At 41.2% G+C, this 17,541-nt stretch overlaps 1 protein-coding gene across 1 annotated transcript in view; it reads right to left on the reverse strand.

The window, feature by feature from the left end:
* Nucleotides 1-17,541, reverse strand: part of MYO3B (myosin IIIB) — a 386,500-nt gene that overhangs the window by 348,368 nt on the left and 20,591 nt on the right. The window contains exon 7 of the mRNA XM_033111465.1: nt 5,016-5,161. Coding sequence (XP_032967356.1) covers nt 5,016-5,161 — 146 coding nt within the window. The remainder of the gene's footprint in view (nt 1-5,015; nt 5,162-17,541) is intronic.

Consider the following 17,541-nt stretch of genomic DNA (forward strand, 5'->3'; position numbering starts at 1 on the left):
TCCATGTACCCCAGAACCAAAGCGAGTTTTTCCTACTGAAAAAATACAAGAAAGGCAAAGGGGGAGGAGGTGCTGGCTTTACCCGAAATAGCCCTGATGTGGCAATTGCAGGTTTTGCCAGGAGAATGGGATGAGACAAAAACTTGTGGGTACCAATAATGATAACGAAATGCCTCTCTGCTTTTACGTAACACATGCGCTATAATTCTTTAGTTCAAACATTTGTCTAAAGTTTTCAAAATTAGGAACTAAAAGGCAGTCGCTTGAAGGGGAATCTGGAGAAGGGAGGGATTTCTGGTTTGGCGGTCATAAGCCAGGAAGCAAAGGAGGACCTGTGTTTACTTACGATAACAGTCTTGATTTCTATTCTTCAGTTCCTTGACTGACCCACTCATTGATGCTAACACAATTCTAACTCGGTTTACAGTGTCAGTTTAAAATTGGGAGCCGAGAAATGGATGCTGGATTGTAAGATTCTTAAAGGCCAGGATGTCTTATTCATTTCTATATACTCCAGTCTCCTTGGAGCTCAATTCATAATTCATTGATAAATAAATATAATTTTAAAAAAAGCTTTGACTTTTTTCAATGTAGTTGCAAAATGTGTGGGCTTCAGAGTCAAACTTCTCAGGTTCAAATCACTTTTCCTCTACAGGTTCGTGACCAGGGGATCCTTCCCTGGGCTTCTGGTTTTCTCCTCTAGAAAAAAGTACCCGCCTCACAAGGTCACTGTGGGCATTGTATGCATTTATATTTGTGAAACACATAGCAATATACCTGCCACATAATTAGCACTCAATAAATATAAGTTATTTTTTTCACATGATCATTTAGCTAATTGTCCTATTTTGTACCCAAAATAGTTTTTCAGAGATTTTGGTAAACATGAAAGTTGGTTGGTAGAGTGGGTTGAATTGTGGGCCCAAAAAGATATGTCAGCATAGAAGCTGAGAATGTGACCTCATTTGGAATAAGGGTCTTTTGCAGATGTAATTAAGACAAGTATTTGAGATGAGCTCATCCTGGATTAGGATGGGCCCTAAATCCAATGACAAGTATTCATATAGGACAAGACAGAAAAGAAGAAGACACAGAGAGACATTGACGAAACCCTCATGAAAATGTAGGCAGGGATTGGAGTTACTCTTCAACAAATCAAGGAATAGCAGAAGGCCCCAGAACCTGGAAGGGGCAAGGAAGGATTGTCCCTCTAGCTCTTTCAGAGGGAGCATGGCACTGCCAACATCTTGATTTTGGATTTCTGGCCTCTAGAGCTATGCGAGAATATACTTCTGTTGTTTTTAAGCCACCAAGTTTGTGGTAAATTGTTGTGGCAGCCCTAGGAAACTAACATAGTAGGGTACAGTTTGGAACAACCTAAATTTGGTAGGGAAAACAAGCCCAAATGTGAACTTGTGATTGTTACAAGTTCCCCTTTTCTCAAATCGTATACTGCAGGGAACCTTCTTTTTGGAAAGGGAAAATCACTGGTTTCTGGGACTGGAATGTTTAGGCCATTCTGTCCTATCCACTTCCAGCCAAGGACATTTCTGCTGGGAATCTTGAAAACATTCTGCATTTTCCCACAGGAATGAAGTGAAAGTACTCAGTGTAAAGTAAGACACTGGAGAGAGTTAGCCAATATCTGACCCCAAATGAATGGGCAGGCAACACAGCTCTCAATCACTGCCCTACAAACATACCTGTACTGGTCCCCACTGCCTTCCTGTCCCCAATCTGTAGAGGTCAAATAGGCCACTAGCCAAAGACTCCAAGTTAAGAAAAGATACCTGGTTCCCAAGAGACCAACATAACTGTATATTTCTCCTAACCTTTGCTACTATATCTATGAAACAGATCTTCTGTGTGAAAAATATGTCAAGGTCATCTGTAAGATCCTTCTAAGACTTTGGAATTTTAAAGAAGTTCTCAGGAGAGAGTCATGAGATGGAGATGTTGTCAAATCCACTGATGCCCAGAGAAATGCTTTTCATTCTTTTCCTCTCTTCTAACTCCTGGAGAAAAATAGCAGCAGACACAGCAGCGAGTGTCAGAGAAGGGTGACTTTTTTGGAGCAAAGCCTTTACAAAGATGACACACGCTGACAGGTTCAGTAAATAGTGGATGTTCTGCCAATCAGCAGATAATTTCTGTGTGTTTGTAATGCAGGAAAGATTGCAAGTCACACAGTATTTCAAAGACAGGTCACGATTACGCTATGTGTCATCTTCTAATGTGAAGGTCAAAAGAAAGGAGAAGGTGGGTGGGGACAAAGAGGAGAAGAGCAAGCAGACCCGTGTGCAGACAAATCAAACACATCCAGGCAGGTCTCGCTTCATGTTTTCTGACAGTGCCCAGGGAACCTGTGTAATTACTTGCTTTGTTGACATCTGAGGCTCTCACCTCACATGGAACCAGCACTTCATTAATTCATAAGTCCTTTGTAACTTGTGAAAGTCACTTCTTCCCTGACTCAGTAATGGTTTTCTTTTCTTCCCTTACTTGGTAATTTATTCAATTTATTTCAAGTAAGGAAAGCGTTATGGGGAGGAGGTCAGTGAGGAAGGCCAGAGGAGGAAGGCACACACAGTATTCTGGATCGCAGAGTATTCTGAAGCAGGCGTCACTGTTTAATTGAAGAGAATTACAGAACCCCTAAAACACTCCTAACCAAAAAGGAAAAATAAAAAATTCTGAAGCCAAATGGATTTCAAGGATTTTTGTCATTACTTGTCATGGGCAAATTATTTCTCCATTAGGAATGAAAACGCTGAGAGAGAATGAAAGAGAGATTGAGATCCCCATGAAACACAGGTAAATAATTTGAGTGTCTATTTAAAATATGTAAATGTTTAATTTCTCCACTCTCCATCAAAGAGCTTTTCTGAGGCAACGATACATTTTTAGCACTCAAATTAAGACAGTATACATGTGCGCACATGCTTGGTCAATCCACAACCCTCATAAGAGAACTGTGTGATTCTAATTGACAGGGTAATCCTACAAGCATGTAGCTTGGTACTATGGAAGTACCAAGCTTCCATAGTAGCTTGGAAACTATGTGCATAAAAAGCTGGGCAGTATATGCAAATATGATACATTTTTTTAAAAAACTTCCATCCTTCCTGTCTAGGAATGTCAAGCTGGCTGTTAAGGTTGTGACGATGGTAAGTGTTGAGCATACGTAATTGCACTGAGGATCTGCTAATTGATTGTGGTTGACGTTCCCTAGTTCAATCTGATCCATCATTTATACAGGAAACAAGAGACGGTAAAAGGCCAGGAGGTGACACTAGGAGGAGAGAAAGAAAGCTTCAACCAACATCGGGATAAGGATCATTTTCGCCACCAAGATCCTTTTCTAGCACTTGTCCTGTTTCTGGGGTTCACCCTGCCCTGAGGCAGGCAGTGGGGGGCTTGATTATAAGTGTTTCAGATCTGGAAGCTTCTCCAAAGATGGAAGAAGTGATGGGAGAATATGGAGACTATCAGAGATCAGAGGTTTGGCTGGGTACAGAAACAAGCTAAGAGTTGTTACTGGAAACGAAGGGTCTTTTTCCTTACACACACACACACACCCTTTTAAACTGCCTCACATGTATCATCCTATTAAATTTTTAAACAGTTGGTGTGTACAAAAACACATACTGAAAAGAAAAGAACAAATATACCCAAGTAGATGACCTCTTATGAAAAGTACACGTATCTTGCTAATCAGAAGCCACACCTTAGTTCTGATATTTGGGAAACTATGTGGCTACAGTAAATAAATAGTAAAGAGTAAACCATTCATTTAAAAAAATCAGAACATACACACAAATCATCCCAGACACTGTTTCTTATTTTCTGACATATTACTGTATACAGTACTATTTTGTGGCCCTGCATTTTACATCATTTTGAACCTTCACCAGACTACTAAAAGCCAAGAGCTTTGTCGGCTCTTCTAATCACCACGACCTGTTCTTGTACCTTGGAAAAGGCAAAAAGACCAACCCCTGATGTGAGTGGGAATCATTTTTGGAATAATGGTGGGTGGTTGTTCACATCTGGATTAGGTATAAAAGGATAACATTATGATGATGAACGCCACAGAGCCTCATCTGCATATAAATAGACCTAATCAGAAATGCAAATTGCAATCAGAAGAAATTTTTAAAGGCTGGTGCGGTAGCTGTGTGATTGTGCAGATGAGGGAAGGTTAACACTTGTACTGTCAAAGTGGTTAAACAGCTGCGTTGGCCCAGAGCCTTCCTTTGAAAGAGAAATGTGGAAGGTACAAATCTCTTAACCTGCAACCTGACTGGGAAGGAGCTCCCTTCTCCAGCTGGCCAAATATCAGCCCGATTCTGATGAAAGACAAACAATCAAACCTCTTGTACGAACCCCTAATGAATACATACAATAGAAAATATACAGCAATTAAAGACCCTCCAAACAGACCTCTTTCAGCAGTTTCCCATTGACACAGAAATTAAGGGACGGAGAGACAGTCATATGACTGATGTGACATTTTTCTGATATTTTTTAGTGTTGGTCTGAGTGGATACAAAAATATGATACACATTTTTTCCATCCCCATATTTTCCTGAATACTAGAGAAAGATTCAAACTAAGAAAGAAAGAAAGAAAGAAAGAAAGAAAGAGAAAAAAAAACACCCGTATGTGATTATATAATTAAAAACAAAACACAGTATTTAGACAGATTACTTAATCCAAAATTGCATTTGTAGTCTTCCAAAAAAGAACATCTCAAAAATCAGAGTACATACTGAAAATATGCAATTGTTACAACAAAGTCCTATTTATTCCTTGGGATGTGTTATCTTTCAGGAACATCCTCTTCCCCCTTCCACCCCTAACTAAAAAAAAGAAAGAAAAGAAACACTGTACGTATTACAATCAGGCTTTCACAGATTTGGAGAGAAATTGTTTACAAAGTATTTATTATTATCCCTCAAAGGAGCCGCTTTCACAAAGAACTAACGAGCCAAGAGCGCCATCTTGTGTCCTACCTTGGGATCTTAAAGAGCGTTTTCACGGGATGCATGTCAAAAAGGGGAGGGTCTCCATCCCCCAGTTCAATAGCTGTAATCCCCAAGGACCACACGTCACAGCGCGCGTCATAAGAAGAGTCATACTGCTGCTCACAAGCGATGACCTATCAGACAAAAGCAGGACACAACACATCAACCCCACTGCCACCGCAGATGTCCTAAAAGGCCCTGGGCCAATTTTAGCCCCCTTCTCAGTTCCTTGCCTATGCTGATATTAAATTCCAGTAATAATAAGATGTGTGTTTTTTAGGCCTTCTTTGTGTGTGGTTGGCTTACCATCTGATTTGTTCATTAACTTAAAAATGTGCCAGTTTAGTTCATGCACTGAAAACCCTCTAGGTACCAAGAATAGTGCAAGACGAGCACAAGGGTGAATACCTTCCACACCTCACCTGGCAGCCTTTAAGGAAAGGCTCTGTCTGCATCCTTCACATTACCAGCTGCTGAATTCAACAGCGAGGAGCAGTTGTTCTCGAAGATGTTTGTCTCCTGCACAAAATCCCCAGGCGTGTGGCCAATTGAGCAGAAAGATGTTGGAAGACTGATAATAGTTAATATAAAATAGGAACCACTCCCTCCCATTCCCTTTTTTTAAGAACTTCTGCCCCTCCTCAACCTCCTATGACTGGTTTGTATTTCAGCAGCAGCTGCCACTTCAATTACTGGCCTGTCTGGGTACAAGAGCAGCAGAACCAGAAAATGCCCCTGAGCTTGTCATTGGTTTGGGGAGCATGGCACCTTGCGAAGTCTCTTTCTATGAACTTTTGAGTCAGACAGGAAAAGCCCCTCCACTCAGACTCTGGTAGCTATCACAATGGGGTTGGGAGAAGGCAGGGGTGAGCTAGAGGATGTGAAGGGACAGGTGACGCTATCTGAGCTGAAATTTTCCTGTGACCAAGGATGATGCATGGCTATGGGCAGGTAGGAAACTCTGAGAGTCTGATGATGTATATTGGTCCAACAGACTATGAGGTAGATAAGCAGTATTGCTGGAGAGCAAAGGGGAGCTGGAGTGATGGGCCTACCCACCCTCTCAGGCCATCAGAAGTTCTTTGGCTTTGACTTTGAGTGACTTTTGGGCCAACTGGGGAGGAAGGGAGTGACAGATCTGGCTTACACGTCAGCAGGAGCACTCTGGCTGCTGCACTGAGAATACATTAAAATGGGGCATGAGTAGAAGAAGCAAAACCAATTTAAAATACTACTGTAGGAATCCAAACTAGAGACAGTAAGAAATAATCAGATTCTAATGACATGATTTTAAAGGTAGAGCCAACCAGGTTTGCTGAGTGGGGCTTATAAGGAAGAGGAGTTGAGGATGAATCCAGAGTTTTTGACCTGAGCAATTTCAGAATGGAATTTGTATTTACTGAGATGGGGAAGACAGTAGGAGAAGCAGTTGTGGGTGGAAAAGCAGGAGTGCCATTTGGGACGTATTAAGTTTGAGATGAGTAGGAGACTTCCAAATGGAGAGATCATTTCTGCCGGGTAAGACTCTTACCAGACTTCTGACTTAAAGAAGTATGACCTTGAGAATAAATGCGTGTTGTTTTAAGCCATTAAATGTGTGATATTGTTATGGCAGTGACAATAAACTAGTAAACCTGCTCTCTGCCAGACCCAGCTAATTGGACTTGCAAGACCAGGCAAGTGTGCCTGAGGCCTGGTGCTCCTGGTCCCATAATTGCCCTCCACCCTTCTCTTGGTTTCTGAAGAATGTTTCTCATGCACCCGTATCCTTGGCCTAATCCCAGCACCATCCTATGAATAGACTATTCTGTCGTAGGATATCCTGTCATACTTTTAACACTTTATTTTCAAACATGCATTCAAACTAAAGTTCACCTAAGTGCAATTGCAGAAGCAGAGGCCATTTCATTGCCCCCAAAGGCCACACTTCCATCACCCCAATCGGGCAAGAAACTACACTATTTTTTAAAGATCTCCAGAAAAGGCTATCCAACACCTTCGCTTTCAGAAATGACATTTCCAAATGTGTAGGACAAACATTATTTTAGACCTATCAATCAGCAAATACATTCTTGCACATTCCTGTGAGGGAAAGAAATAAGACTATCCTTCCCCAACAAAAGCTATAACCAAGAGAAATTTAAAATGAACCTATAATAATTAAATGACAAACTATGACAGCAATAAATGTCCTAAGACAATGTGTACTAGCATGTCTAATAAAGGACATGGGCTCCAAATGCTTGGGCTATTAGAAGGAGACTACTTTAGGCTAAGCAACGCAATGAAAAGTGGCTGGTGGTAGTGCCATAGCCACCACTTCCGGGAAGAAATGCAAATCAACTTCCAGCCATTTTGGAAGGGACACAGAAGGCAATTCCAAGAACCTGTCCAAATGTGGGAATGGAGATATCCTAAGGTTTCTCAAGTGCTGTCATAAAATATTCAAAACATTTATTTGGTTTCAGCTTCTCTTTACAGACAGACACTATCTTCAGCTCAGTCTGATTAATAGGAAAGTATCCTTTGGCCAAATTCCCTTCCCAAAACTCAGTTTATAATCTGACAAAAAAAAAAAAAAATTCTGTAAGCTCAGCCTTCCAAAGAAGTTTATAGAAAATTTCACTGGTAAAATAAGTCACAAATAATTATTGAGTAGCCATGAGAGCCAGGCATAGTATTAGACCCTAAGGAGAGAAAGCCAGATGCACCCTTCATTTAATCCTCATAGTCGTTATGTGAGGTAGGTGCTATTATCACCTTTGCGAGGTGTGGAAACGGAGGCATCGCACAGTTAAATATCATAACCAGAGCCCACTCTGGGCATTGTCAGGGCCAGAATTTGAACCCAGGCAGAGGAAAGACAAGTAAACAAATCATGACAATGTGATAAGCGCTCTAAATAATGAAGGTCATGTTCAAGGAACAGCTGCATTATCTGCTTCTGCATTCATATTTTGACGAAACTAACTAGGTCTTTGAGATTTTTGTCACGTCAAGTCCGGGGGAGTTTCTCTTTCAGGATTGGTCCTTATCAGGAGTAAACATGTGTGATGGGATTTAAAGAAGCACTCTAAGAGAATGCATCCCAACTGAAGGTCAACACATCCTGGAACTGGATTTCCTATCACTTCAACACCAAAGTATGCAAGTATTTCTTTAGGAGAAAACATAATCTCATTCTCCTTAGCTCAGCATTTTCCTTGTCTCAAGGTAAAACAAAGCTGAGTAAAGAATGCTTAGAGGGTCAATTGGTTTTTGGTTCCCTTGGCCCCAAGAGAAGGGGACCTCTCAAAGGACTCTGAGTCAATAATTATGATACTCCACTAAGAAAAAGAGAGAGGTGTCACAGCCTTAGGACCAAGTTTCCCAGGTTCTGTAAGTCATAGTAAAGGGGTGGAGAGAGGTAGGTTGAGATGGCATTGACACAGATCCACCTCTTCACCTCACCTCTACTACCCCAAGAAGGTTCCATATCTAAGGCAGATGTATAGTCTCCTTTACCTTGATCCTTTGCTTCAATCATAGGAGTATAAATGATGTTGGTGGCAGTGGAATGAATGGAGACAATAAAATAGGTGTGAGAGAGAGTTCAAGGGAAGACTTGCAAGACTTGGAGAATGATTTAATATGGGAGGTTAGAGAAAGGGACACACCCAGGAAGACTGACATTTTGATCCCGGGTGACCAAGGGAATGATGGTGCCATTTACAAAAACAGGAAAATCAGGAAAAGTCAGTTAGGTAGACAGTATAACAAGTTCAAATTGGGTCTGAGCTCTCCTCCTAACCAAGCACAGAAAAAAAGTCACTTGCGCTCTCAGGACCTCACTTTTCTTTCCCACATGTAGATGCACTAAGAAAAGCAACATTTCATTAAGACCAGAAGCACAATATACTAAAGGGTAACAATAAAAATACTGACATGTTTTCAGTGATTACATGGAGTTTTATATTACAGTAAATGTATCTTACATTTTAGAACTCTATAGATTTTAATCTTTTATTGTAGGTTTCCCACACAACTCATCAAAATTTATAGTTTCAATTCACAGATATAAGAACCAGAAGCAGATACCAGGTTATATATCAGGACTTAACAAATTCACGTATTTATCTTAATCCAGTGTTGCGAATAGAAAACCTGCTAATGAATGTCAATTTTACAAAGTATTGATTCTCCAAAGTTGAATTTAAAGTCCACAACATGTTGGCGGTTGATATAAAGAGGTTGTACCTTCTGGAATGTTCCATGACATGTACATACAGGCTGTGATAAAATGTTTGGTGTACCTGGCAAAGGCTAAAAGCGTAGCATTAATGAACCAAAATAGAGACAGAGTCCTAGTGTAGTATTTGCTAGTGGCCTTAATGGCTCCAAGATTAAAATATTGTCCCACTAAGTCTCAATGAGCTTCAGAGATGTATAAATCCCTACATAGTTCTACAGAGTCACTTTTAACCATCTTCAACTTTCTGACGCGATATCTTTAAATGTGTACACCGTTTTAGGGTTTTAATGAATAATTTTATCCCCGTAGTGTTAATCTATCATTAACCTCATCATTTCTTTTATGTTTCAAAGGGGCCGGAGCCTTGATGATCTCATCAAAATAATCCCTGAAGTAAACAGAAGTAACCCAGGGTAAGGATTATGTCTTATCTTTCTTCCTTACCTGTCCACGTCAACTTGTGATACTTATCAGAGAAACTGTGTTGAAAAAGCTTTGGATTGGAATCAAAAAGTCTGAACTCGGCTGGATTTACCAGCTGAATGCCTTTGAGCAAATCTCTCGAAAACTTTGAGCTGAGGCTTCTTTCATTATAGGGACCTCACTTTCTATACCCAGAAGATGGCCAGGTGAGAGTGAATGATCTCTCCTCTTCCCTCCAGCTGACTATTCTATGACTTCACAATTTCCAAATGAGTGATTTTGGGGTTGCATCTCAAACTAAAAGGCTAACTTTTCCATGCAAATTAGCTAGAGCAAACAGATGCTTCTGGGGTGTGAACTGGATGGCTGGGACCTCGAGGGGACTTTATTGCCAATATGTTGCAGAAGGTCTTAAGGTCTATGAAAAGATGTTGGTCGCTATGATAATGCCTCTGTTAAGGAAGATGAGCTTCAGCAATGGAGCGATTGTTTGGATGCTGGTTAATGGAGCATGTCCAGGTTCTCACCTTGAAATGCGAACTTATGGCTTTTCTGGTATACCTAGACTACATTGCTGCTTGTTTTAGGAAGAGGGAAAACACTAATGCTCAGATTACCAGCAATGTCTATGCACTAGCAGCCCAAGTGTCCCATTCCAATAGCTATTTTATCCAGAGGTGGGCTTGAGCTTCCCAAATGTCGGTCATTACCACCTTGGCTGCCAAAAACTTTTCTTTCTGAAGGGGACTGAGGACAAAAGATTTTTCACTAAGAGTTTAGCTCTACTGGTCTTTGGAGCGAAAGCTAGCAGTCAACGTTCTTTGATTGTTGAGGCCGTTCTCCTTAGCCTTCTTCAGGGTGACAAGTTCCAAAGCTCCAGACTTTCTAAATCTGCCCCAGTCACTTCTCCCTGCCTCACAGCGAGAGCACATTCCCCCCCTCTCTCCTGAAGGAGTTCATGAGGTGAAATTGCACTCACAACTTGATAACACAACTGCTTTGACATTTACCACCTCCTCATCCACCCCTGGACATGGTCAGTTGAGTTCTGTTTAGGATGGCTGACTCTTTACTCACCACCCACTGGGGAATGGCAGGAAAACAACAACTGTCAGTAGCTCTTCGATTGTGAAAAGACTTGCACCTCTGGCTGATGTTAGAAAGTCCCAGAACCGGGCATCTTCATTTTGGTTTTGCCAACCTCACTGGATAACTTTAGCAAATTATTTAATCTCCCTGCACCTCTTCTTCCCATGCAAACTAAACAACCCCTTTCTCACGGGCCTTGTCTGACGAAGCACTGCTTGTGACAATGCCGGTTACCCAGCTTTTTCTATGGCACCCAAATGTTAGTGGTAGATATCAATGGGTCATTGACATATGGGTAATATCGATTTTATTTACTTACTTTTTAAAACATGTTTGCATTTTCTAAAATGTCTATGAATTATTTCTACGACAAAAAAGAGCAAATTTTGTCTGTTTCTTTTTTGTCCTGAAAATGTAAATAAGTATTGCAAAGTTTGTCTACTTGGTGTTAATCTATCATTAACCTCATCACTTCTTCTATGTTTTAAAGGGGCCAGAGCCTTGATGATTTCATCAAAGTGAACCCTGACACAAACAGAAGTAAGGATTATGCTTTATCTTTCTTCCTTCTCTGTCCACATCAATTTGTGGCACTCATCAGAGAAACTATGTTGAAAAATCTTCAGGGGTGTGTTTTGCAAGGGTGTGTTTCCTTCCTCCAGTGTATTTGTTGGCTGTTGGGCTTCTTCATCCACAATTTGGCAGGTTGAAGGTGGTGTCTTCATTATAAAACTAGGTTCCCATGAGATTCACACAAAAAGAATTAAAGAAATTCCCTTCCCAACTATATCCCTTTCTACTGTAAACATAAGGTTAGGGGAAGTACTTCCACTTTCTCAGGCCACCACAATCCCACAAAATGCTCCAATGGTTCCAGTTTCATTCAGCCTAGACCAAGAGCAGAGCTCACTGATAAAGCTCCCAAGATAGGGGTGGGAGTCACCCTCTCTTTTGCAGAAAGACTTGGGCTATAAGAACCTGAGAGAATAGTCTCTCCTCGTTTCAAGGCCTTCATTATCCATAAAGAATATCTCTATTAGACTGGATGTAAAGGGTTTTAAAAAAAAACAGTCAACACATGCTCTCTTATATTCAGAAAACCTAGATTTCTCTAACAAGATATTTAACTGAAACCACTTATCATATTACATATCAAAGAACTGCTGAGCTGAAACCTCTTTCAATAACATGATTTTAATCAATACTTCCAAGCAAATACTATTATAGTAGAACCATCTACCACAAGGAAAAATATGTTTTACTCTTATAAAAAGTAATTTACCAAACTTAGAAAACAATAGATGTCATTCAGACTATTTCATTTTCCACTAATATTTTAAAATGTCATTAAAAATGCAGTTAGGTTTGCTTTATATGTTTTGATTTTTCACCTTATTATAATAGAACTGATGTGTGATCCAAAATTATAACCAAAGACCAAGATTAAAATTTCACTCATGTACACAGGGAAAATGCTGTTATGTCAAGAGCTAAATTCAGCTTAAAAAGAGGATAGGCAAATAGACCTAAAGCGATTAATCCTTGGCTGACTTTGAGCCCCAAAATGCAGTCCATAGACTGGATGATAAAGTGGGCTGAAAGGTAGGAAGGCAAATAGGATTCTTAATTTTGTTTATGCAATTCATACAGCATTAATGGATAAACGTATTGATGATAAAGATTTCTAAAATAGAAGTTCTCTGGAATTAGCAATTGCAGTTATAAATATTCCAATGGCAAATCCTATTCATTGGATTTACATACAGACATCTTAAAATGTTATAAGCTGAGATGCTGAACAAACAAACGAAGTCTCTTCCCTTGGATGAAACATAACTTCAAGGGAGGATATATCTGAGATTTGTTTGCATTGTTTTACAAATGGGATGTGGATTAGAAGAACTGAAATTGATTGGGCTTTTTTGCGGGGGGGAGGGTGGTGGTGGTGTTCTTTCATAAAACTCAACTTAAGGCTAGAATTGAATCTATATTTTGTATGCTGAGAAACTGCTAGAAATAATTTAAATTATCCTGTCCTTGTGAAATTCAGAAAGGACTCTGATTAAAATACAGTGTTCTACAAATCTTTTCTCAGGATTGTAACATTCAGCTTATGCCTTTAGAGAAATAAAACAAGCTTCAAATGAAAAACACACATAGTACGCCTGTACAACACCAACTCCCCACCATGGCTAGTGGAGGGTGGCGGGGACTGGTGCTGGGTTTGAGGCTAACACACAACACTGATCTTTGCACTTAAATTCCCTGAGGCCCTGGGAACATGTCACTTATACCTAATTATATGGTAAGCTTCAGTCTCAAACTCAGGACCCATATCCACAGAACTCCCCTAGGAAAGGTAAATCAGCATGCCCAAATGTTTGTATGTGTGCTTAATACTCAAAAGGCTCTGAAGAACACATTTGCTTGGCAACTCAGGATAATCCCACTGCCCTCCCCTGCTCCAGTAACTTCCCAACACTAGAGATGGATGCTGAAACGGATCTTTGGATTCACTGATTCAACTCCCTTTTTTCCACAGAGGAGGAAACTGAGGTCCAGAAGTGGGGGAGGGAGACGTTGACATGTTTAGAGACACACAGCTGGTTTACAGGTAAACCAGGAGCAAACTCCATGGTTCCCCCAATACCCTCCTGAGTGAGGCATCTCCTGGGAATTCTTATAGCACAGAGAAGCTGGGCCATTGCCAAAGAGATTTCGTGTTCCACAAGCTATAGCCACAGTAACGTCCATGCCAGGAGCATGTGAGCACACCCCCATTTAAGCAGATGGAGTCCCGCCACCTCTCACTTCCAGCCACCTCATTCTCCCTTCCTTGCTGCCCCTTTCCTTTGCCAACTAGCGCTCCACTTCTACCAGAGTACAGCTAAGGGAAGAATGAGTGGGAGTTCTACAATTCAGCTCATTTTACAGCTTATTAGATCAGGTATTATTACCCTGGGGGTGGGGGGCGGGGAAACAGATTCAAAAAAGTTAAGAAAGCTGCCCCAAGTCACACAGCTAGTAGGTAACAGAGCTGAAGCACGAACCCACAATAAGAAACTAATGGAGGGGAAAAAAGGTTTTCTCTTCCACAATACATCTGAAAAATATAAAATATCAAATCAAGTAGAATACTGAATATCCCCACATGGTCATACCCCTTTATCTGCACACAGTCTTTGGATTCTGTCCTCTCAGGCTGATGTCACGATGCAAACAGGGTGCCCTTGAGAATGTCATACATTCCTGTCAGCCAGTGATTTCCTTTAACTTTCAAAAACTAAAGAAGGTATGGAAAAAAACCTGGGACATAACAGAGCACCATGAATACTAGTCTCCCTCCCCCTACCTGCCCCTACGTCACCCCCACCCCAAGGCTCCTCTGGGGTCCCATTCCTGAGGCTGACTGCCCGCCTCCCTTTGCTTTTTGCCTGATAGCTCAGGGACCGTCAGTCAGAGGAACAAATGCAGAGTTTCACCTAAATGTGAATTCCCTTTCATGGAGCTGAGACCCTGTGCCCTGGGCAGGGCAGTGAAGGCACTGATAGGGCAGGGGTTGCAGCAAGACAAGGGGTAGCCATCAGGTAATTGAGACTCAGAGCTCAGGAAGAACCAAGGCTGGCTCTGACATTCCTTCAGCAAACGCTTCTGCCCCTGTGGAGACAGCATCCATTCTTCCTCTTTGATGGATGAAGAAGGGGAAGAGCAGGTGCTTTGACCCTTCTCACCTCCCCTGAGATGGGTGGGAGAACAACCTGGAAAGTTCCAAATGCTCACAGAGGCCATTACTTGGACACTTCTTGCTTAGCACTGAACCGGGATAGAGAGACACAAGACCTCGGTTCTGGGCCTCACGTGCTTCTGCACATCTGGGAGCTTCAACCCTCAGACGGGGTCCTATATTTAGACCCACCAGGAGGAGGGTGATGACATGTCACCACCACCTCCTGGGCCAGCCTCCCACCTCCACACTGACGTATGACATATGACTCAACTTCCACACAGAGCTGCAGCTGAGAGAAGAGCTATCAATGGAGCAGAGGTTAAAAGCTGGGGCTGCACCCTGTCATTTCACCCTTGCCTGGGCCCTTCACCCACCTGGGGCCCAACCCACCCGAGTCATGCTTCAGAGTCCTCACAGGAATGCAGGCAGGGTCAACCCCAGAACCAGAAGGGAGGGAATCCTTCTGTTTCTTAACGGCTAACACAGGAGTCTGGAGGGAACCAGTGAACACAATGGCTACAGAATCTCAGAGGTGAATGTCCTGGGGGAAAACAAACAGTCTTTTGGCCAATCATCTAAGGTTCTAAACCACCCACTTGAATCTCCTGAGCAACCAAAGCTGGCATTTCTCACAGTGATACGACTGACATACGGGGTCCCAAGAATCCCCAGATTTTTTAAAACAGAGTCAGGTAAAAACAGACCCTAAAGACCTCACCATTGTCATCACTTCACCCTTACTGAGAGCTGAGGGAGACCCGGCCTTCATTCCCAGAGGAACACCAGAGCCATGGAATGTGAAAGCCGGCAGAGGCTTTGCTCCTGAAAACTGTAAATGTTCTTTGAAATATACCGTTTCCCCGAAATTAAGACCTAGCCGGACAATCAGCTCTGATGCACCTTTTGGAGCAAAAATTAATATAAGACCCGGTCTTATTTTACTATAAGACCAGGCCTAATATAATATAATATAATATAATACCAGGTCTTATATTAATTTTTGCTCCAAAAGACGCATTAGAGCTGATTGTCCAGCTAGGTCTTATTTTCAGGGAAACACGGTAGGAGGGACCTTGGAGGCAGAGACTATCCAAGCCAATCCCTTAGTACAGATGAGAACAGGTTAGGGAGGGGTGGTTCAGAAAATATGCACCACCATTTTTTAAAGCACCTACTATGCCAGCTACTGCACCAAGCACTTTCAGTACATCATTTCATTTTGTCCCTTGGGGATTTTTTTTTCCTTCTCATTTTACCTCTTTTAACTTCTCCCAATCTTACTATTCAGAGATATTCAGTAACTTGCCTGAAGTCCACGGTTAGGTGGGTAGGCAGGTATCTGCAATTTGCTTCCAGGTCTGACTCCAAAATTTGTGCGCTTAACTTTTCTACCCAAACTAAAGCCATATTAAAATAACTGAACCACAACCATTTATTAAAACTAAGTGGCAGAGCTAAAATGAAAATCCAAATCTCCTAAATTTGATTGTGAAAAACTTTGTTATTTTGTTTTTCTAGATCCTTTCCTTGGGCATTAATTATATTGGCTTCTAGTGTCATATTGATATATTACATTTTCCTCAACATATTAGAAAGGATAATTCTTGTCTAAAATAATTTTAAAATTAGGAAAAAAAGATTTACATCTTACCTGGTACACTGGTGATCACAACTAAATAATTTGCTCTAATGAAGTAGTTAAAAGGGAGGATTTTGAAGCTAAATACCTGGGTTCAAGTCCTAGTGGCATCACCTAATAACTTGTCCAAGGACAAGAAGAGTACTTGCTGTGACTTATTTACTTTATCTAAAACATTGGACTAGGGGCGAACAGGCGGCTCAGTTGGTTGGAGCTCATGCTCTCAACCACAAGGTTGCCAGTTGGACTCCTGCAAGGGATGGTGGGCTATGCCCTCTGCAACTAAGATTGAACATTGCACCTTGAGCTGAGCTGCAAAGGGGTGGATGGATGGCTCAGTTGGTTAGAGCACCTGCTCTCAACAACAAGGTTGCCGGTTCAAATGGCGACTGGACTTGGAGCTGAGCTGCGCTCTCCACAACTAAGATGGAAAGGACAACAAATTGACTTAGAGCTGATGGGTCCTGGGAAAAACACACTGCTCCCCAATAAAATACACACTGTTCCCCAATGAAAGTCCTGTTTTTCTTCCCCAATAAAATCTTTAAAAAAATTTTTTTAAATAAAAAGTAAAACATTGGACTAGTAATAGCACTGACTTTACAGGGTCTTTTGAAGAATTATAAATGAATAATTCACATAAATTATTTAGTGCTGGGCACGTAGCAAGCACTCAGTAAAAGCTAACTCTTATTTGGGAACCAAACACATTAGCTAGAGTTTAAGGAACAAAATAGTAATAATGAAAATAATACAGTTTCAGCTCTGTAATGTTTTATGGGTCTGTCAGCCCTTCAACACGAAATATCTCATTTGTCATCTCTAGTCCTGGCAGTGCCAAAGGAAATAGCATTATCATACCATTTAGCTAGGAATGGCATGGCATAATTAATGAAGGCAAGAGTGTTGCAAAAAGCCTGCGATCTTTCTGCATTGGTGTAAGCTGGTTGTTATGGCAACCATCTCCTGTCAAGGACCCTTTGCCAGGCAAAGAGAGACCCATTTTTGGAGCCGTCACAGCACATCTGTTTCTTTGCTCAGCTGATTAGCTCTTGTTTGCAACAATGAGCAGATGGAACTAAAAATGAAAAAATAAATTCTAAAAAGAAGCAAATGTTCATTTTATCCACAAGTCTGTTTTTTAATACAGAAACAGGCTTTTGGCTGTTTAGGAAGATGCCGAGTAAACTGGATTCTTAACATATGGGCTGCTTCTCTCATTGGTGGGATTGCGAAGTGTAACCAACCTATAAATTATAGGGTATAGGTCCTTCATGTATGTCTTTTACAATGATGTGCCTCACACTTCAATTTCAGAGTATTCTTCGGCCACAGCTTCACATGTCTTTGTTGTATGAGTTTTCTCAGTTAGCACACAGTTTCCACATTGAACATCCCATACAAA

Source organism: Rhinolophus ferrumequinum, chromosome 8, assembly GCF_004115265.2.
Source record: "Rhinolophus ferrumequinum isolate MPI-CBG mRhiFer1 chromosome 8, mRhiFer1_v1.p, whole genome shotgun sequence".
In the NCBI taxonomy this organism is placed as follows: Eukaryota; Metazoa; Chordata; class Mammalia; order Chiroptera; family Rhinolophidae; genus Rhinolophus; species Rhinolophus ferrumequinum.